Raw genomic sequence first — 23,651 nt, 5'->3', positions numbered from 1 at the left:
GCTTGTTACTTACTTAAAAATATTTTCATAATTTCTTGAATGAAATTTCCGTATTTTGTATCCAAAAGTTGACGTCAAGAAAGAAATTGTTACTTACTTAGAATTTTTTCATAATTTCTTGAATTAAATTTCTACATCGTGTAGCTAAGTGAAAATTGTTTGTGATAAAGAGAAAAAAAAACAGTCTGGTTCAAAACGTTGAGTTTTCGTACTGCTCGCTTTTTTGCAATGTTTAGAAACCAGTGGGGAATCCCCACTCGTTAGGAAAGGTGGCATGGAAAGGCAAGCAAATATCATTTAGTTTCAAAACGTGTTCAATCACGTTTCTTGAATGAAGTATCTGTACTGTATATTCAATTAGTGAAATCAATAAAGAGCTTGTTACTTACTTACAAATATTTTCATAATTTCTTGAATGAAATTTCCGTATTGTGTATCCAAGAGTTGACTTCAAGAAAGAAATTGTTACTTACTGAGAATTTTTTATAATTTCTTGAATTAAATTTCTACCTCGTTTAGCAAAGTGAAAACTGTTTGTGATACAGAGAAAAAAAACAGTTGTTCTGCTATTGAAATTTCTAGACTCATTTACATACAATAGATATCAATAGTTCAATGACTCCTCCCCACGATGACTTCCAAGGGTTTTATGACTCCTCCCCACAATGAATTCAGATGGTTTTATGACTCATTCCCCTAGCCATAACTCCATTCAACCTTGAGCGAAGGTATAAAAGTTTGATGAAGTATTTTTCTACTTAACAACTACATTAATAACTTCCAAGATGATAGGACTGTATGACACAGAATTAATCAGTTTGAAAAAATCATCTTGTGGTGTTATATTTGAATGTGCATTTTTATTATTGTCTATTGAACTCGAAGAAATTGACTGTTATCATTGGATAGTGAACTATAACATGTTTGAGTATGATAAAAGCTTGTGGAGTACTACATTACGTCATATAAACAGACTGGGATTCTACGATAGAGTGATTACACCACATAATAATGCTGGTCAGGAACTGAGAAATGTTCAGGAGGAAGTAAGTGAAATTTGCAGTTTTTTCGGGGTTGAAGCACTCTACGTAAAGGGCAATGTGCCTACAGATTAAGTTTTAATTCAAAAGTGTGACCCTAGGATTCCACTTTTCAATCTAGAAGAGTTTAAGTGTCCTAAATTTGAAGGGGGTTATCACCGTCCTGAAGACGAGGTTAGGTTCTTCGCACAGTGGATACCTAAGAACATACCCGGTCATGTTAAATCCATAAGACATGGTAAAAACTATTCTATATCATGGGACCATCGTTTGTGGATGTTTAAGAATGAGCTCTAAGTACTATTTTTATGTAAACATTTGTTGTTGTGTTTTTTTTTTATCAAAAAAAATTCTGTTAATACGTTTAAGCAATAAATATCTTTAAGCTTAACCCGTCTTTATTCTTTAGAATAGTTCTATTCTTTTCATTAAATTGTGAAGAAATTGTAAGTAACAATCGCTTTCTTGGATTCGCTTCCTGGACACAATACAGATATTTAATTCGAGAAATCATGATAAAATCGCAAGTAAGTAATAAACTCTTTATTGTTTTGATATTTAATTCGAGAAATCCCATGAGTTGAATTCAAGAAAAAGTTTGCTACTTACGATACTTTGATTTTGTCAATGCTATCCCAAGTATCTGTCAATAGATGTTGATAGAGAATTTATTCATTCTTATACTTAGATTTTCTCTATGTTAACCTATCTATCCGATATATGATGTATGTGAATTCCTTTTCTTACATCTCCGATGTTGTAATAGACATTCTAAACGTTCGATATGCTAGCTTACTCTAAAAATAATGAATACATAACAATGTAAGGCATAATGTATTTTTAATATAATAATGTCATGTAGAATATTAATACAAAAAATATATATTATTATACATTATTAATATGAATCTGTTCCATAAAATGGTTCACCATGTTCTCTCTTGATACTATAGCTATTGTCTTCTCTTATTTCGTAATCAGTAGAATGATCGTGATTCCATTTTGACTTAAACGCAATTTTAATAGGTGTTTCATCGACAGGGTCAATATAATTTTTGTCTTTGATATTATTTGGTTCATTGACTGTTTTATCAATGCCAGTAACGTTCGCTGGTATTTTATTTTTCATCGATTCATTTTTATATTACTTGGTGATATTTTCTGTCAATGCCCTTTTTATTTTTCTTGCAATTTCACTGTCTATTATCACACTATTTTTACACAGGTAACAGTACAGGCATGTAGACAGAATATGGTTTATGATATTAGTAGAAGAGTAGGCCTTTCTTTTCGTCTTTGCTTTCATTTGAATGCTAATACCCGAAAGCTGACGATATGGTTTAACATTGGGTAACATGTTACCACAAGCACTAGCAAGAAGCTACCCCTCTTTATCAACTACTATATTTATGTTGGCATTCTCTTTGAGTGCAATCATCTCCGGAAATCTCAATCTCACATATCCACCATCATAAGAGTGGAATTTTTTTGGTACTCCAAAGAAATTTAATTCCTTACTGTCATGACAAGGCACGCATACGTTTCCGATAGTGTTACCATTTGTACATGTTTCATAGTTTAAATACTTCTCCTTGTCAGCATTCAATGCTACAATAACACTATCATGTGAACACACTTTCTTAAAATGCTTCATCTTCGCTTTTTTAGAGATATTAGTTACGTGTTTATCGTTCCACTGTGTAAAAAATACTGATTTAGTACATGCAATAAAATAGTTAGTTTCGATAACTGGCTATAGAACAATAACTGGAGAGCCACATTGTGTCTCTGGGCAAGCATAGAGTACAATTGTTAGAACCGTAAAAATTTCTTTCGAGGAGGTATCATTAGCAATAACCTCCTTCTAATGAAGCATATTAAGTCATCTGTTTACCGGGTAATACATAACTACCCTTTTGACTCCCCCTTGCATTATATTGGCTTACACTGAAAATAATTGAACGGAAAAAATATAAGCCATTTTAAAAGGTGTAAGAATTATTTATTTAACAGAAATCCTCGCTTTTTGAATGACCATCAAGTAAAGAAAAAATCACATGGAATAAAACAACGGAGTCCCTCAAACCCCGTAAAGCTATTTTAAAAGGTATAAGAATTATTTATTTAACAGAAATCCTCGCTTTTTGAATGAACACTAAGTAAAGAAAAAATAACACGGAATAAAACAACAGAGTCCCTCAAATCCCGTAAAGCCATTTTAAAAGGTATAAGAATTATTTATTTAACAGAAATCATCTATTTTTGTATGACCATAAATTAAATAAAAAATCACAGGGAATAAAACAACAGAGTCACTCATACCCCGTAAAGCTATTTTAAAAGGTATAAGAATTATTTATTTAAAAGAAATACTCGCTTTTTGAATGACTATCAAGTAAAGAAAAAATCACACGGAATAAAACAACAGACTCCCTCAAACCCCGTAAATCAATCTTAAAAGGTATAAGAATTATTTATTTAACAGAAATCCTCGCTTTTTGAATGAACAACAAGTAAAGAAAAAATCACAAAGAGTAAAACAACAGAGTCCCTCAAACCCCGTAAAGCTATTTTAAAAGGTATAAGAATTATTTATTTAACATAAATCCTCGCTTTTTGAATGACCATCATGTAAAGAAAAAAATACATGGAAGAAAACAACAGTGTCTTTCAAACCTCTTAAATCTTTTTATAATTTAATTAGTTTTATATTTTTTACATAAATCTTCGGATTTTTTATCACAAATAAATAAAGAAAAAAATTGAAAGTACTAAAAAAATTTAGACAATCAAATCACGTCATGCTATTTAATATGGTAGACCAATAATTTATATGAAATACATCCTCGCTTTCACATTAAAGCAAAAAATATAAGAATTATTTATTTAACAGAAATCCTCGCTTTTTGAATGAACACCAAGTAAAAAAAAAATCACATGGAAGAAAACAACATACTCACTCAAACCCATTAAATATTTTTTAAAATTTGTAGTAATTATTTATTTAACAGAAATCCTCGATTTTTGAATTACTATCAAGTAAAGAAAAAATCACATGGAATAAAACAACAGAGTCCCTCAAACCCCGTAAAGCTATTTTAAAAGGTATAAGAATTATTTATTTAACAGAAATCCTCGCTTTTTGAATGACCATCAAGTAAAGAAAAATCACATGGACTAAAACAACAGAGTCTCTCAAACCCCGTAAAGCCATTTTAAAAGGTATAAAAATTATTTATTTAACAGAAATCCTCGCTTTTTGAATGAACACTAAGTAAAGAAAAAAATCACATGGAATAAAACAACAGAGTCCCTCAAACCCCGTAAAGCTATTTTAAAAGGTATAAGAATTATTTATTTAACAGAAATCCTTGCTTTCAATTGAACCGAAAAAATATAAGAATTATTTATTTAACAGAAATCCTCGCTTTTTGAATGAACACCAAGTAAAGAAAACTTCTCATGTAATAAAACATCATAGTCCCTCAAGCACCGTAAATATATTTTAAAATGTATAAATCATAATTGTTTAACAGAGATCCTCGCTTTTTGAATTACCAACAATAAAAGAGAAAATTATATGGAATAAAAAAGCAGATTCCCTCAAACCCCGAAAAGATATTTTAAAAGGTATAAGAATTATTTATTTAATAGAAATCCTCGCTTTTTTAATGAACAACAAGTAAACAAAAAATCACAAGGAATAAAAAAACGGAGTCTCTCAAACCCCGTAAAGCTATTTTAAAAGGTATAAGAATTATTTATTTAACAGAAATCCTCGCTTTTTGAATGAACACTAAGTAAAGAAAAAAATCACACTGAATAAAACAACAGAGTCCCTCAAACCCCGTAAAGCTATTTTAAAAGGTATAAGAATTATTTATTTAACAGAAATCCTTGCTTTCAATTGAACGGAAAAAATATAAGAATTATTTATTTAACAGAAATCCTCGCTTTTTGAATGAACACCAAGTAAAGAAAAAATCAAATGGAATAAAACAACGGAGTCCCTCAAACCCCGTAAAGCTATTTTAAAAGGTATAAGAATTATTTATTTATTTAACAGAAATCCTTGCTTTTTGAATGACCATCAAGTAAAGAAAAAATCACATGGAATAAAACAACTGAGTCCCTCAAACCCAATAAAGCCATTTTAAATGGTTAAAGAATTCTTTATTTAACAGAAATCCTTGCTTTTTGAATGACTAACAAGTAAAGAAAAAATCACATGGAATAAAACAACGGAGTCCCTCAAACCCCATAAATATATTTTAAAAGGTATAGGAATTATTTATTTAACAGAAATCATAGCTTTTTGAATGAACACTAAGTAAAGAAAAAAATCACACCGAATAAAACAACAGAGTCCCTCAAACCCCGTAAAGCTATTTTAAAAGGTATAAGAATTATTTATTTAACAGAAATCCTTGCTTTCAATTGAACGGAAAAAATATAAGAATTATTTATTTAACAGGAATCTTCTCTTTTTGGATGACCAACAATTAAAGAAAACATCAAAAGGAATATAACAATGGAGTACCTCAAACCCCGTAAAGCAATTTTAATAGGTATAAAAAAAATTTGTTAAACAGGAATTCTCGCTTTTTGAATGAACATCAAGTAAAGAAAAAATCACACGGAATAAAACAACAGAGTCCCTCAAACCCCGTAAAGCTATTTTAAAAGGTATAAGAATTATTTATTTAACAGAAATCCTTGCTTTCAATTGAACGGAAAAAATATAAGAATTATTTATTTAACAGAAATCCTCGCTTTTTGAATAAACACCAAGTATAGAAAAAATCACATGGAATAAAACAACAGAGTCCCTCAAACCCCGCAAAGCTATTTTAAAAGGTCTAAGAATTATTTATTTAACATAAATCCTCGCTTTTTGAATGAACACCAAGTAAAGAAAAAATCAGAAGGAATAAAACAGCTGAGTCCTTCAAACCCTGTAAAGCTATTTTAAAAGGTATAAGAATTATTTATTTAACAGAAATCCTCGCTTTCTGAATGAACACCAAGTAAAGAAAAAAACACACGGAATAAAACAACAGAGTCCCTCAAACCCCGTAAAGCTATTTCAAAAGGTATAAGAATAATTTATTTAACAGAAATCCTTGCTTTTTGAATGAACACCAAGTAAAGAAAAAATCACACTGAATAAAACAACTGAGTCCCTCAAACCCCGTAAATCTATTTTAAAAGGTATAAGAATTATTTATTTAACAGACATACTCGCCGTAAATAGAACATACAGAATATAATAACTATTCTTTCAGGAGAAATCCTTAATTTTTGGATAACCAACCTGTAAAGAAAAAATCAAAAGCACTATATCATTATAGTTCCTCATAAACCATCGGAACCAGATAATTTTGATAGTAATTATTTTTTGAAAAGAAATCCTCGCTTTTTGAATGACTATCAAGTAAAGAAAAAATCACATAGAATAAAACAACAGAGTCCCTCAAACCCCGTAAAGCTATTTTAAAAGGTATAAGAATTATTTATTGGAGAATCAGTTTTCATTATATCGACAAGCATTCCCCGAGAAAATATCTTCCTATGAATAGACAGCTCTAGAAAATTGTCATCTAGAATCAAACGTTTTTCCATAAGAACTAGATTCCTCATGATTCACTCTTTCTCGAATCTATCCATTTTTTAGAGTCCTAACTCTCTCACAACCAACTTCAGACTAACCGGAATTTCTTTTTTCTACTCTAAAAAATATACGCTAGTCTATCGTAGAAAGAAAAAAAAATGTCTTCGACTTAGAAAAAGTTATATTGATCATGATTACGATAATAATAACCACAGATGCATTCTGTTTTCATAAATATATTTTGAACGGACATCTAATGCTGATTGAAATTTATTTATATCGAGAAAATTCACTTTTCCAACATAGCTGCTCCTCCTGCTTAAGTTTGATTAATGATATCACGTATCTAGCGTGAATAGCGTCCCATTCAAAACATAGTCTACAACCAGTTGTCATTTCCACAGCCCCATTGTGTATTCGTATATCGTTGATGCTGTTGTCAGATCCATCAATAATCTCCAATAATATAAATGCACCACACATTTTTCTCTAGTAATATCTTTTCAAATAAACTATTCTCTTTGAATTCAATTCTCTTACTAATATGAATTGTAAAGAAAACTAGTCCTTTTATTCAAATCCCAATCACCTATCAAGTTATACTCGCTCTCTTTGAAAAAGTGTAATGCCCTGTAGAAGTATTACCTATTTACATGGGGATAGTCACTCTCTTTGAAAAGGTGTAGAGCTTCTATAGAATAACGTAGAAATTCCTAGGGGCGCAAGCAAATCCAGAAGGCGCATACTACTGCTAACGCCATTTTTAATAGTCGAAAGAGATTGGCGGGCAACTAACGCCCTCTGAAGCCCACCATTTCCCCAATCACATCCAATCAAAATTTTGAGATAGCAATATATTTATGGCTATCTCAAGAGGTTTAAAAAAACCTATTTTCCATATCATTCAAGAGATGAAGATCGTGGTACATTCTTTTTTAGAGTTTTCGGCAGTTCTTTTCTCCTTAAAATTAGTCAAATATTACTTGTAAATCGCACAAGCAAGTCAGAAACTAGTAGCCAACTTACCAGTTGTCTACTGTAGCCACTAATCCTCTCCTTAATTTTTATCAATTATATTTACTCAAGTAATATATATATATATATATATATATATATATATATATATATATATATATATATATATATATATATATATATATATATATATATATATATATATATATATATATATATATATATATATATATATATATATATATATATATATATATATATATATATATATATATATATATATATATATATATATATATATATATATATATATATATATATATATATATATATATATATATATATGAAAGCCATCCAATATTGTTTTTTCTGGTTTCTGGTTTCTATCTCCCTTCTGTCATCCAACAGTTCGTGTAACGAACTTTAAGTAGGGAGCGACAGGGCTCAATGGTCACCGAAACTCTAGAAAACGGGTTTTTGATACCAATAGATACATCAAAAGAATCAAATTTCAATGCTGAATTCAAATATATAATTTTCATCAAGTTTAGTCCTACCTATCAAAATCTACGCGCCTAAGAAAATTTGGCTGATTTTCAAAAAAAAGGAAGAAAGACACCCTAAAAGCTATAGAACCTTAATGAAAATCATACCATTAGATTCAGCGCATCAGAGAACCCTAGTGAAGAGGTTTCAAGCACGTATCTGCAAAAATGTGGAATTCTGCATTTTTTCCCAGAAGAAAAATCACGGATGCGTGTTTATTTGTTTTGTTTTTTTTTCCCCCAAGGGTGATCGTATCGACTCAGTGGTCCTAGAATATCGTGAGAGGTCTCATTCGAACGTAAATTAAAAGTTCTAGTGTCCTTTTTAAGTGACCAAAAAGAATGGAGGGCAACTAGGCCCCCTCCCACGCTTATTTTTTTCTCAAAGTCACCCGATCAAAATTTTGAGATAGGCATTTGGTTCAGCATGGTCGAAAATATGATAAATATGTCTTTTAGGATGACTTAATTCCCCGAAACCCCCGGGAGAGGGCTAAAAGTTATGAACTTTACCCAATGTTAACATATAGTATTGGTTATTGGGAAGTATACAGAAGTTTTCAGGAGGGTTTTTTTTCTGGTAGTGGGAGGGAAGTGTGGGTTGGGGGTTATGTTGGAGGATCTGTCCATGAAGGAAGTTTTCATGGGGGAAGGAAAATTTCCATGAAGGGGGCGCCGGACTTGCCAGCATTATTTATTGGTTATTGGGAAGTATACAGACATTTTCAGGAAGGATTTTTTTCTGGAGGGGGGGGGGGCTAGAGGAGTGGGTTACTCTGGAGTATCTTTCTGTGGAGTATGTTTCTTTGGGGTAAGGGACATTTCTAAGAAGAGGGCGCCGGATTTCCAAACATTTTTTAAAAAACGATCAGAAATTAAATTAAAAAAAAAAACAAGTTTTTTCAACTGAAAGTAAGAATGAACTTTAGAACTTAAAGCGAACAGAAATTATAACTCATTTGAGGGGGTTCTCCCCCAAGTCAATACCTCGGTCTTTATTCTACATTTTTTTTTAGTGCTTTCAAAACAGTTATCTATTCTTATTCAACGGCCTTTGTAATTAAGGGGTTTGTGAATCAAATTTTTTTTTAACTTTTAACGTAAAGAGCGTGGTATTGACTAAGGGGAGAACCATCCCCTATGAAAGGGGGGGGGGAAACATCCCCTACAAGTGAAAGAATTTTAATGAAAATCACACCGTCAGATTCAGCGTATCAGAAAGCCCTATTACATAGGTTTCAAGCTCATATCTACAAAAATCTGCAACTTTGTATTTTTTGCCAGAAGAAAAATATACGAATATAGAAGTTCGTTTATTAAGTTAATTTGTAAAGACATCCATTTAGCAAAAGAAAAGTAAAATTTTTATGCAAATTTTGTTTACTTATTCAATGACGGTTAGCCAAAATAAAAGCTGCATTAACTAATAAATGATCAGAAATTAAATAAAAAAACAAGTTTTTTTAACTGAAAGTGAGGAGCAACATTAAAATTTAAAACGAACAGATATTATTCCGTACATAAAAGAGACTGTCCCCTCATCAACGTATTGTTCTTTACGTTACAGTTAGACTCTGTCTCATAACTTAATTTTTTAAAACAATAAAAAAATTTAGGGTAAAGAGAGAGGCGTTGAGGAGGGGACAGCCTATTTAATATACGGAATAATTTATTTTCGTTTTAATTTTTAATGTCGCTCCTTACTTTCAGTTTAAAAAACTTGTTTTTTTTATTTAATATTGTGTAAGGATGTGATGCACTAAGCTATTGTTAAATTAATGAGTTCTCTAGGTTATAGGCTATCTAACTAATATACTGAACATCTAAAATGTTTATTTGATAATATCATCACCTATCAACAAATTAATGAATGTGATGATGGCGACGACTAAATTAATTTATGAATAAATTTAGTACTTTCTCTCAAGCTTACGAGAACATCGAAAAATAAAACTTGAAGGGGACAAAATACACAGAAGTAGTTTCGCCCCTTTGAGTTTTAAATTTAAGGATAGTTGTCAAAATGCTAGAATTTCTTCAAATAAAGCTTCTTAATAACTCGTCCCCCCTTCAGAATTACAGTGCCTCTCGGCCAAACAATAGTTCCGTGTCATTCCCCCCCCCGCTTATGAAACCTAATAAATCACCGAAGATGCTCATTTGAAACATTTACATCGCTTTACTATTTATTTTAATATATATTTTTAATTTAATTTAATTTAATATATTTATTTTAATACCTCTTCATCAATTAATGCTGATTTATTAGCTCGACTTCGAATATAAACATCCTTTCATGGATGACTGTGAAAACACTTCCATCATTAGGGTCATTACGCCAGATGTGAGTCTACTTGTTGCCTTTTCTAAAGTAGCAACATCAAACTTTAGATTGTCAAACATATCATCACCCCTGGGTTGAAGGGGGCTAGGAATCATTAAATACCCCCTATTCAGGAGCTGTTATCCCCCTCTTAAAGTTCCGGAACAGCAGGCCTGATCAATAAGTTTCGTGTAACGATATCTTTCAAGTCTGCGCATCTCTTGGAATTGTTTAGTAGACGTAAGGGGAGATTCTGGGAGGAGCTTTTAAGTATTTCTAAGGCTTGGAATGGCTGGAAGAGAGCCATTTTGAATCTTTAATCAATCCAAAATGAATAATTGATCAATTTATATACTTTAACTTAATCTCCTTTCAAGACGTGATGAACAATGAATAGGTACCTTATTGAAAAAATGGGCTTGGTTAACATATGCTAATTAATGTTCCAAAATAAATTTGAGATGAGTGTTCTGGTGAAGGGTGTAAAAAATGAAACAGACACAAAAATTTGCTTTTTGGTTAACATTGCTTTGGTCCATCACACGAAGGTCATCACTATGGTTGTCCTAAATTCACTGGCCGCGTGGAAACCAAATATACACAATTTGCGCTAGTTAAATGGTTAAAGATACCATTAGATAGGTACTAAGGGCCAGGAGCGGATCCAGGATTTTTGTTCGGGGGGGGGGGGGGGTACTAATTTTCGACTCGGTTTTTGACTAATTTTACTAATTTTTACTAAGGTTTTACTAATTTTCCGTTTGACCCCCCCCCCCCGCCCCAAAATTTGTGTCCGATTTTCTCAACTCGTATAAAAATAAGAAAAACGCGCGTCACTTGTTGCGTTTTTTAAGATTTTTTGGTAACCCCCCCCCCCCCCCGCCCTAAAAAATCCCCCCTCTTTGAACGAAAATCCTGAATACGGCCTTGGATATAAGTATAAAAATACAAATTTTTAAAATAAAAATAAGAAAAACACGCGTCACTTGTTGCGTTTTTTAAGATTTTTTGGTATCCCCGCACTAAAAAATCCCCCCTCTCTGAACGAAAATCCTGAATACGGCCTTGGATATAAGTATAAAAAATACAAATTTTTAAAATAAAAATAAAAATTTTTACTAAGGTTTTACTAATTTTCGACTAATTTTCGACTCGGTCAAAAGTTTCGTGGGAAGGGGGTTCAAACCGGGTAACCCCCCCCCCTGGATACGGCCTTGCTAAGGGCCCTTAAAACTATAATGTCAATACTCCCCGCCCCTTAGATACACCCAAGTTGCTAAAGTAAGATATTTAACAAGAAGGACAGTATTTCTCACCAAAAATTCAGGAAAGTTTAGGTAATAGCAGTGATAAAAAATGAATAGCCCTTTTGAAATTTGCGGTTTTACACATGTGAATTCGTTGCGGTTTAGGAAGTTTAAAGTCTTGGCAACCCTAGCAATACTGATGTAACGGTGTCTGATGTTAAAATTTGTTGTCTTTGGAGTATTTTTTTTATGTCAGTAAGAGGCAGATACTGGATTTAGAAAATCCAGTTATTGATTATAAAGGCAAAATACTTAATCAAGCATATTGGTGATATCACGCTTTCACAAGTACATTGAGTGATGAAGTATTTTTATACTTATACCCAAGGCCGTATTCAGGATTTTCGTTCAAAGAGGGGGGATTTTTTGGGGCGGGGAGGAGGGGTACCAAAAAATCTTAAAAAACGCAACAAGTGACGCGTGTTTTTCTTATTTTTATACAAGCTGAGAAAATCGGACACAAATTTTGGGGCGGGGGGGGGGAGGGGGTGGGGTGGGGTCAAACCGAGTTTCCATCCCCGTCTAGATACGGTGCTGCCGATACCTAATGTAAACTTTTAATACGATAAGCACATTATATAATAAATAAATGACTGGAAGTAACTAGCCTAATGGTAAGTTCAGATGGTTTGGTGACACGGAAGAGTTTTTTGTAGCTTTAACTGCGTAATCTGTTCATTATATCTTATATTTGCGTCGCACCCTAAATTGCTCCCCAAAACCCTTATTCGGGTTGGCCATGTTAGTAGGATCAAAGCCTTCCCGACAGGGGCGGATTCCGGACCTTTTTTATGGGAGGGGGGGCGCAAGATAGGTCGATCCGATGAGCTTGCGTTAGGAGCAAGTTTAATTAGTGGAAATAAATTACACTACTTTAGACGACGTTAGGGGGGAACCCCCTTGCTCCCCTGGAGCCTCCACTGCTTCACTAGAGCTAAGTATATGGAGTGTTTTGATATTTATTCCTAATTTAAACTTTGAATACGACAAATGTAAGACATAGTTAACACAATAGCATGAAGCAATTAATGATAAGTTCGTAAGTACACCATTAAAGGTAAGTGCGAAGATTGATGAATGAATACAGATATGGCCGCTTAAAATTCCATCAAACTCAATAAATGATACCAAATGAATAAGTAATTTAATTAGTTGGTTTGTTAGCTGCTTTGTCTGAACCAACTTAAATTAAATCATCGAAGCCTGCTTGTTTTATTCAAAAAATACTAGACCGACCCACACCACGTACGAGAATTTAGAGACTTCCAAACAACTACGAGAGGTTCTGATCAAGAATTTGAGTGTAGAGAAACATCGGTACTGGTGAATTATGTGGGCCACCGCTATAGACTGTATCAAGGAAACCAGTCATGAAACCCGTCAAACGGGCTATTTGCAAGAGACCGCTATAGATAAATGATTGCAAAGCTGTGGTTTCTCAATGAGTTACAATATTTAAACGATTTTTTTTTTGGCTTTAGGGAGGGAAAAAGGTACCTAGGTTAGGTTACATATTTAATGAATGCTATGTTTTATCCACCACCCCCCACTAGGCTAATGTGCAAAAATATAGCCTAAATTTGTTTCCAAACTATTATATATTCATCTTATTTTATTTCATTAGCATTAACTAAACTTGACTTCTTCGTGGGCCCGCATAATGCACCAGTACCAAAAAATCTCCTTTGTTTACTGATATTCCAACTACTGATATTGTCCTCCCGAAATATTCGCTTTTTTCGTCCAGTATTTTCGCTGGTTTTAAAAACCAATTCTCGCTCTTCATTTCTTTAATTTGTCTTTTTATGGCAGGTCAATGTGGTTTAATTTACTGATATTTCAGTAGGACATAAATTTTTAAAGGGCACTGCACCACAAAATCTTTGACAAACGACGTCAGGTGGCAAACTGTCCCGTTTTATCCATATTTAAATTACGGTAGCACGAAGAGTCGGGAGTGGTTTACACCCCAAACTTTGCATGTACCCCTAAAGCTTGCATGCACCCCTGAGAAGTTAATAAAACTTACTATCTCTGTATGTCCTTCTTTACATCCGTTTATGAATCGGGCCTGTCTTTCTTCTATGGGCCTATCACGGAATCCAACATACCGAGTCTAAAAATAATCAATATTAGTTATAGAGTATATATCTACTGTATCTGCTATCTGCTACATGTAACACATCTACTATACCTACTAATAAGCTATTTAAGGTAAAAACAATAATAATGTCTAACTGGTGTGTAGGAAGAAATTCATTTTTAGTTCGAGGGGTGGGGGAGTGACAGAAATTCAAAAAGAGGTAAAATATGTAGAAATTACTGCGCAAGAAATTATAGGGAAAATTATAAAATCTTGATACTTTTGGAGGGTGGGAGGTACTGGCCAGATGACATCTCATATGCGTTCCTAGTATCCAATTAACAAACTACTCGATTTGCCTTCAATGTTGAAATTTCTTACGACCGAAATTTAATGATTACCTGTGATTCTTTTTGGTTTTGTCCTTTGGGACTCTTTTGCCCACCCCATTCGTTCCCCAGTGGATGGGAAGAAGTCATAAGAAAGGATTTTAACAAAATTAGGACTTTTTCTAAGGCGTCGGGGGTAATTGCCCCCCCCCCCAAATAATGTGGAGAAAAAATTATTATATATCCCATGCCCCTTGAATATCCGGACATGGAACCTTCTCGCCCCCCCCCCCCTCAAATAAAAATGCTGGAGATCCGCCCCTGGACCTCTTGGGACGCCTGGAAAGAGGGAAGCTTTGAATAGATTGGGATGGAGGAAGAGCATTCACAGATGTGTTGGGCTTATGTTGCTTTATGCTGCAGTGAGTTGGTAGTAGTAGTAATAGCAGCATTACTTTTTGTGATTGAGTTTTTATTTTATGCAAAAAGGCTGAAAAACTTCTTTCGAATTACATATTTCTTTTTTTTCTGTTTTGTCTGTTTTCTCTTCCTTTTAGTGTCGAAGAAAATCATGGCGGACAAACTGAATGACTAGCTCTGCATTTTTCTGTCTTTTTAGCTTTAAATGTAAACGTATCTTAATTTGTTCCCGCTTTACGAAATGCAACCCCGTGGGTTGCAAGGAGACCATTTTTTACCCGTGTATCGGACCAGGCGTCTAATTCGATGGCACTCAGGCAAGACCATATCCGGGGGGCGGGGGACGGGGGGGAGGAGATTTGACCCCCCCAAGAAAATTTTCGTCCAACTCGTAAAAACGTGACAAAATTAATATAAATAAATTTTGGATGCGTTTTCTGTTTTATTTGTGACGCCCCTCCCCGAAAAAAATCCTTTTCTACAACCCCCCCTCCCCCCCAAAAAAAACAAAATCTGGATATGGCCCTATACTCAGGTTCAACTCTAACCGTCACCATGAATTAATTTTTCTGCAAATGGCTGAAAGTGCCCCTGCGGGAGGCCCCGGTTCAGACGGAGGGACAAAATACTTTGAGAAGAGGGGTTGAAAAAGTTGCAATGAAATCATACGAAACAGAGTTGTGTCTTAAACCTAGATTTTGACGTGCGTTGTGATTTGCTAAAGAAGACATGTCAGCAGAATTTTTTCGGGTAGCTCCTCCAAAATATTTTTATTTTATAGTTTGAATAAAAAAGGTCCAGAAACCTAGGAGAATTTACAATTTCTGGGGGGAGGGAGAGCTCCCTTGCACAAGTCGCTGGCTCATGAACTGGTTTATCCAATTCATTACAAAGCCCATGAGATGGACACTTAGAGCCCCATAATATACCTCTGTTGCAAAACGAACAATAGCTAGTATAATTTGGTTTCTTCATAGGGATATCAAAGAGCCCCCACCCTCTTACGCTTACTATAAGGTTTAACCCTATAGGTCCGCAAAGGTCTAATCCTCCGATTTGAGGGGAGGGGGCTGGGGTTTTTCAATGGCCTAAAAAAAATGCTTTTATCAACAATTTTACAAGTTTTCCTTATGCTGACCCTTATCCTATTCATGTAAAAGCACCAGTGTGCACCGTTCATTTACGTATGTAAATTCCGAGAAAAGTAACTTTTAAAACTACGATTTCCCTTCTCTAACATTTGTGCAAGTCTGGGTTTACGGATAAGAGCCTTTAATAGAAAGGTTTCTGAAATAGCGTTTGCTTCAAGCAGACTTCATTGGCGTGACCTTAAAATGACATGTCAAAAATGATGTTTCTGAAACTGTCTAAAGCAGGGTTGTCAAAATTATCTGGGAGCAGAAGTGTCGAAATGAGCAAAAAAGGGACGCTTAGTGATGACAACTGGTGACTCGAACTCAAATCTAAGACCTCTTGTTCTAGTTGCTTATTTACATTTGTTCAACAGTCCAGTCGTGTGTTTCATCAAGTTTAAATTATAGAACAGGATTTTTTTTAGGAGAAAACAAAGAAAACGAGCATGCAACTGAAATAGAAAAACGAAGCTAAAAAAAGTGATAGGAAAATTAAACTGAAAGTCACAAATGTACTAATTCTAAAAACATTTTTTCTTTCATGCAATCCGGATTTTTATCGTAACTTTCTTTTGTTATTGTTGATTTTTGACAAACAAAACCAAAACTATTCAAAATAAATAAATATCTTCTTCAGTTCAAAATAAAAATCTTCTTCGGGTGCCTTTGACACTCAATCCTATCCAAGGGTTTAAGGAGGAGGCTATTGTTAACAATACTTGTTAACAATAGCCCTTATTTGTGAGCCCTTGTTTGTGATTAGCCTCATCACATAATTTTAATGCTGCGTTGTTATGACTAATAAAACGTAAATACATTCTAAGACCACACTGGCTATACATGACATATGAAACTAAGAGAGGAAAGAAAACAATTAATGAAAAATAAAATAAAAAAAGGTAAGAAAACGAGGATTTTGTCAGCCAGTGGCAAAACATGAAGACGAAAAACAAGCAAATATTTCGACAAGGACCTCCACCAAGTTGTCCTCAGTGCTAAACAAAAAATAAAAATAAAAACAAAAAAAAACTTCGAAAGGTTAGATTTTCATTTTTTTTTATTATTTGCTTGTTCTTCGTCTTCATGCTTTTCCATTGGCTGACTTATTATTTTAAATTTTCTCGGTACCGTTTGTGCCTCCCTCCGCGATTCCGGAACCGACATCTAATATGGCGATTCGGCCTCCCTGATTTACGGGAAAAAGTGACTGTGCTTGCGGGAAAGCTGTCGTTATCTGCAGGTCTTACTGCGCACCATAATTTACGTCGTTTTATGTAAATAATTGTTAAGTGTGCGAGTTTGCTTGTTTGTTGTTTTTTTTTTCTTGTTTGTTTTTTTTTTGTTCTTGATGTACTCCGCTTCTTTTTTATAGTGGCTAATAAATAAATTCTTATTATTATTATTATTAGTTTCATACACTCTATATAAATAATAAAATTATGTTATCCTTATACAGCGGTTTCATATGACAAATAAAACCACACTCTTCGAAATACAAATCGTCTTCAGTAAAGCGCAAATGACGCTATGGCTTTAAGATAGCTTAAAAGGGGTAGCCCTACTCTTATTTGTGATAGTTTCTGCTCGTTTTAAGTTTGACTTGATTATTCCTTTTAATTTATGTTCGGTTTTGGTTACATTTACTTATTCATAGTAATTTCTGTCCGTTTTGTGTTTCAATTATTCATTTCTTTTAGTTTTTGATTAATTACATGACTTTATTTCTGCTCCTTTTAGGTCTTAACATGGCTATTTACACTTCTTAAAAAACTTTTTTTGAAAAATGTTTTTAAATGTTTTCCAGAAACAGGCCTATATGAACAGGCAAATAATTTTTTAGACCACGCCCATTCCATTTACAGAATTTAACAAATGAAATAAAGAGAAAACGGGCAAGCTATAATATTTTACAAAGCAGTGAAAAAAAAACAAAAAAAAGCAAACTTTAAATAATAAAGAAATCCGAATATTTCGGCTTTACGCCCGGAAGCCTTTATCAACGTAAAGAAAAAAACAATTAAGCTATATTAAAAATATATCATATGAAGCAAAGGAAACAAAAAACAATAAACAAAACACACATCTTAATGATGTGAGTTTTGTTCAGAAACAGGCACCAAGGGCCTGCTCATCTTCGTCACCTAGTAAACTTCTTGCAACACCCTGTATTCCACCACGCATGGCACATTTCCACATGGCAGCACTCCATGCCGCACATGACAACCCACACTACATATCTAATGTGTAATACGCACCAATTGTTGTATCTTTTGACTGATAAGTACGTAGGCTTGATTTTTTTGGGGGCATTGTCTCATAAAATATCTATATTTTACGAATTCCTCTTAAATTTCCCATTTTTTTCTGTATAATTCACCTTACATTTGTATCATCCACCCCTCCCTACCATTCTCTGAAATATTGGCTTGCCTCCAAAATAAATCCTTGCGAAAGTCGGTACCATGGAAAAGTGATTAAAATTGATCAAATTCCGAGCGCTGTTTTTTTTTTTCTGCGCTTGATGAAAAGGCTCCTTTCTACTCCGGCCCTTCATTGGTATGCGCATGGTCAGTTAAAAGACAAAGCTTCCGGGTGGGTCTTATCGTAATCCTAGATGGTGTCATTTAAAATCACTCAGTGGTTATAAAACAATAAAACTAGCCCCCATTACGGGATACGGGACCAGATGGTATTCAACCTGTTTGTAGTCGGCACTGATTTACGATTTTTGCAATGTAAACACCAAGCGCCAATGTGTTTGTTTTCCTTGTGACATTCCTGTAGTTACAATGTAAACAAAGCATATGAATGAAATCACAAGATATTACTTATTTTTATAAAATATAGTAACAAATAATTCAAACATTTTAGTCACCATAATTCATGAACTTAAAAAAACGAAATTTTTGAACAGTTTTTTAATTTAGAAATATTTGCTCCCACTATGTAGCCTACTGTTAAACGCAAGAATTACTATATATATTTTGTAGATAAACGTGGTGTCATGGGGGGAGGGGATTAACATAAATTATAGCTGTCTGACTCTGACAGTCGGGGGCGTCAATTCAAGAGAAAGTGGAGAGGGCAAAATATATTTTTCAAAATCCTAGTGGCGGCAATTTTGTTGTTTTTTTTTAGTTTTTTTCCATCAAAATACAAAAAAAGTGTGTTTACAAAAACGATGGGATAGAAAAACTCCCTCCTACTCCCTCCAATGGACACCGCTGCTGACAGCGCTGAATAAGTCACTATCAGTGGCGTCAATTGGGCGCAAGGGCCTGTGCCCTCTAATTTCAGTTGCTCCCTAGATTCTGACAAAATATATTTTTGGGGCCCTTTCATTGAAAAATGTCTTCAGTATTTCCCTGAAAAAAATTAAAGCAATTGCAAATTATCCCCTCTAGATATCAAAACTAGATTTTGTCTCCCTCCTAAATATTCATGAAATTGATGCAACTAATCAAGAAACATTATTAGCCTACACAAATATTTAGACTTTTTTTTTAAAATTATAATATCTGTTTTCTCCTATCTACCATTTACATTTAATCTTCCATTAAATGTAAAAAACAACTGCAAAAATTATTCAGATGCTAATGATGTCAATTAAGGGAGAAGGGGGAGTTGGAATTAATTCGTCTGACAGTTCTAAATTCCTTACAATCATTATGACTTCATAAACTTTGCTGTACATTAATATGATAAAGGCAATTTTCGAAATATATATTAAAAAATCTAACTTTTCCTTAAGTTAGAAATTAGTTTCTTCTCATTATCCACCGTTAAACATAAAATACGACTATACAGAGATTAACAATGACAATGAGTATTAATCAGTCAGACATTGCTGAATTTATCACTATCATCATGATCTTATACGATTCACTATATGCTAATGTGACTGAAGATGATTGTTGGAAATAAGTCTACCGATCTGATTTCGGTCGTTCAGTAATCAGTTACGTAAATGGGGGGGGATCTAGGGCCCTCCTAAATTTTTTACTCCCTGTATATTTAGAAAACTACCTTTTTTGGTGTATTTCCGTTGGAAAATGTCTTGTTGTGTTATTTTCATTGATAAAAAAATGATAATTTATCCCTCCAGATAATGAAAATACATTCCATCCCCCGCCTAAATTTTCGTAAATTGACACCACTACTGGTCATACAGATCGGACATCCTTGTGTGACTCAGGTTCCCGCAAGGCATGACTTGCCCACCATTGCTGAAAAATATTGACGTCTTATAATTTTGGACTTAATATTTGATTATTAGGGTCAGATTTGTAGTCGGCAGGCTCAGGTGAAAATCAGACACTTTTTGTAAATTATGTACTTAGTGGATTGATTTCGAATCCATCTGACACTGCTGAATGTCTGACTCATTTTTGATTTAACAATATTTGGTGTAATTTAATGTCCCTAAAGAATTTTTTTGAAATTATCTTTTATATATTTTTTGAAATCTCTCTCTATATATATATATATATATATATATATATATATATATATATATATATATATATATATATATATATATATATATATATATATATATATATTTCCTCCGTTGGAAATTTTTCACTTTTTGTGTAATTGAAGCTAAATCAAAATGAACGATAAGCAAGGGAATTTGATAACAGCATATGAATCAAAGGAATCCTATTTTGATATAGTGGCCAAATTTATAAAACATTACGAAGGTTAAATTTATACATCTAATCTTAATAGCATGATCTAGATTGGCCATGAAAAAAAGAATGATTACACTCGGTGATTTCAGCTATTATGTGAAATTCATAATTATGCTTAATTTTTGATGTGACTCTTTACCTTCACTTCAAAAAGGCTAGTTTGTTTGTATTCCAACCAAATCAGGGCATGTTTATCGTGTCTAGTATTAGTAAAAATCCTTTGTTCTTTTTAGCAGGAGATGAGGGGGAGAGTAGAATCCATGTCCTACAGTTTTGAAAAAAATGGGTTTAGGAATTGTACCTGGCGTAACTTGGCAAACTATGATTAAAAATGTATTCGTCTTTTGTCTAGAACTAGTATTTTTCCTTAGTTTTATTGCTAGGACAATGTTATAAAATTATTTTTTTTGTGTGGAATCAATGCCGCTCCCTTAGGAGGGGCATTTACAACAAAAACCCACTTTACGCATACTCCAAATGGGTTAAACATATCCAGACATAGCCCCGTCACGAACACTGAAAGAAGTTCTAGATGAGGGGCTTCTTGTTATCGTAGAAAGTAGCTGAATTAGGCGAAAGGAACTTTAGGGAATGGACCAAGAGCCTAAATTCGACTAAATTATGTCCTTGAAAGGTCTCTTAAAGCATCTACCTCAGCCCCCTCTGAAGGGCCTAGTCTTTGATGAACTTAAATAAACTTTGTAGCATAATAATCAAACTTTCAGAAGTAGATCTAAGCACAAATTAGGTCTAAAGAAAGGGTTTCGAGTCTCACAATTCTGCTAAATCCTGATTTACAAGGTTTTAAAGAATTTGCAAAAGTGTGTCTCAAATTAAAAACAATTAAATGACAATATCTTACTCAAGTGACTGGAATTGTGTTTTCAAAAGCTAGAGGAAAAAAAAGTAGGTTCAACCAAGATTTAGCCAAAACATGTTTTTTTTTGTAAAGTTAAGAATAAGTCTTATTATATTCTCTGTTCTTTGCAATTCTTTAAATCTAAGAAATAGGGAAGGAGTTGAGATAGGAAGCTTGAAATTTTCCTTCTCATGGCATAATTTTGGTAATGGGCATATTAATAGCTCCTCAGAATGAATCATGTTGAAAAAAGTAGTACCATTAGATCGCTGTTTTATTATCTTTCCAAATATCATAGTCTCTTTTCAGACATTGGACACTCCCCCCCCCCCTTATGGTTCCATATAGACCTGGGAATATATACAAAACTAAAATAAATCGCTAAAACTTTGAAATTTTTATTTTATAATACGCAATACATTTCTATTAATCAGATTGTCACGTTTCCTTCCATTCTTATTCATATATTAAAATCATTTTTCCTTCCTACTTCCTGATTCCTTTTCCTAATTATCATGTTTCTTCCATTCTTAATAACAACTTAAAATCATTTTTAAATAATATTTGATATATAACAGAGCTTGAATTCTTCTGTAATTGTAGATGGGGCAAATACTTTTGACAGGTCAAAAATTTTTAACAAAGAAATGCGAAGCATCGAGAGATGCAAAATAGCGGAAAAATATATTATTTTGGGCTATATCTCGGAGCATTAAGGCAGTGATGGTTCTAGGCCTGGGCAGGAGGGGCAGCTGCCTTGGTACAGTTTAAACTTACCTCTCATTTGCATCAGAAATGAACTTTGCTTCCATCCCCTCCCCTAATGTGCAAATACATATCCTGAATTGGTATATATAGGGGTGGGGGTTAAATTCATTTGCGGCAAAAGTGATTATTATATTGGGAAAGTTCATAAAAAAGGCATCGAGTAGTATGTTTATTTTATTTGTAAGTCAATATAAAAAATTCACCAATTTTTGTATACCTTGCCCCCCCCCCCTGTTTAGGAGGCTTAGAACTGTTACTGCATCAAGGGAGGTAGGGATGCTTTGTCAGAAACACGAATATAGTATTGGGAAAGAGCGGAAACTAAAGGAAATTACCTTGAAGAGCCACTAATATCCGTTGTTAACGTTATTTTGGATAACTAGGGCTATATGTATCTATCAGGTGAAGGTGTATTGTTAGAATAAAGAATATTATGAATAATTAGGGACATAGAATAATAGATAGAATAATAAGGGACAAAGAATAATAAGGGACATAAAATAAGGAATCTAGTGGTAGCATTTTTATTTTGCGTTAATTTTGTATATAGTCTAATGCTATATTGGGGGGGGGGAGGAGGGATTACCACAAATGCGACTTTAACCATTAAAAAAGAGGGTATTAACACATTATTTGGGCCTTTACAAGAAACCGTCACGAAAAACCCGCCAGACGGGTTAATTCAAGAGACCGCTATAGAGTAATGCAATGCAAAAGCGTGGTTTTCATTGCGGTTACGATATTTAAACTTTTCTTTTTTGGGGTTTAGGGGGGGGAGGTACCTAGGTTAGGTTATGTATTAAATATATGCTATGCTTTACCCCCCCCCCCCTGATGTGCAAATATATAGCCCAAATTTGTTTATAAATTATTATATATTCATCCTACTTTATTTTGTTAGCATTAACCAAAATTGCTTTTTAGAAGGACCCATATAATGTGTAAGTACCAAAAAGAGCATGAAGTTCGCAATCTAAAAATGCCTTTCATTTCAGCATGTCCCCTTCGAGAGAGCCGCTTTTCAAAAATTTACCCAATTTCATTTAATAGCAAGATATTCCTACCTCACTTTCTCTGCCAAGCCGTCGGAACAATTCATCGGACTCAAACTTAGACTTTTGATCAGCAACAACCCTGGGAACTCTATACATTAATGCCGGTTTAGGAGGGTGGTGATGATGAGGGACACCAGCATTAGGGTCATATAATCCAAGTGCATCAGCGTAGGGTGGCAGCATACTTGACAACAGTGCAGCAGTATCGTTCATCATCCTACTCCAAAACCATATTTACACCTGTCTCGCGGACAGAAGACTAAATGGTGAAGTCACTTGCTTTCGGAATATAGGCGGAGCTTCATTTGAAGAGGCAGGGCTATGAAGAGCATCATTGATCCTCTGACGTAATTGACCAATAGGAGTTTGTTTTTGTATTAGCGAGAAATATCCGTGTTAAATAGAATTTAGGGAAATATTATAAATACAGAGAGGGACAGGTACTCTGGAATAAATTCCTGGAAAATAATTGTACTAAAAATATTCAGGTATTAGTTTAGCATTTCCAC

At 33.7% G+C, this 23,651-nt stretch overlaps 1 protein-coding gene across 1 annotated transcript in view; it reads right to left on the bottom strand.

Moving 5' to 3' along the window:
• The window catches only part of LOC148947227 (protein big brother-like), a 105,213-nt gene extending 81,810 nt beyond the window's left edge, over positions 1-23,403 (bottom strand). Inside the window, exons 1-2 of the mRNA XM_089097329.1 lie at positions 23,152-23,403; positions 13,831-13,917 (exon numbers count right to left, since the gene is read on the bottom strand). Coding sequence (XP_088953455.1) covers positions 13,831-13,917; positions 23,152-23,358 — 294 coding nt within the window. The 5' untranslated portion in view covers positions 23,359-23,403. The remainder of the gene's footprint in view (positions 1-13,830; positions 13,918-23,151) is intronic.
• Between the last annotated feature and the right edge of the window lie 248 nt (positions 23,404-23,651).

This window comes from Artemia sp. Qi Xiang Cuo, chromosome 11 (genome assembly GCF_049724085.1).
Source record: "Artemia sp. Qi Xiang Cuo chromosome 11, ASM4972408v1, whole genome shotgun sequence".
In the NCBI taxonomy this organism is placed as follows: domain Eukaryota; kingdom Metazoa; phylum Arthropoda; class Branchiopoda; order Anostraca; family Artemiidae; genus Artemia; species Artemia sp. Qi Xiang Cuo.
This window is presented reverse-complemented; position numbering and strand designations above follow the sequence as displayed.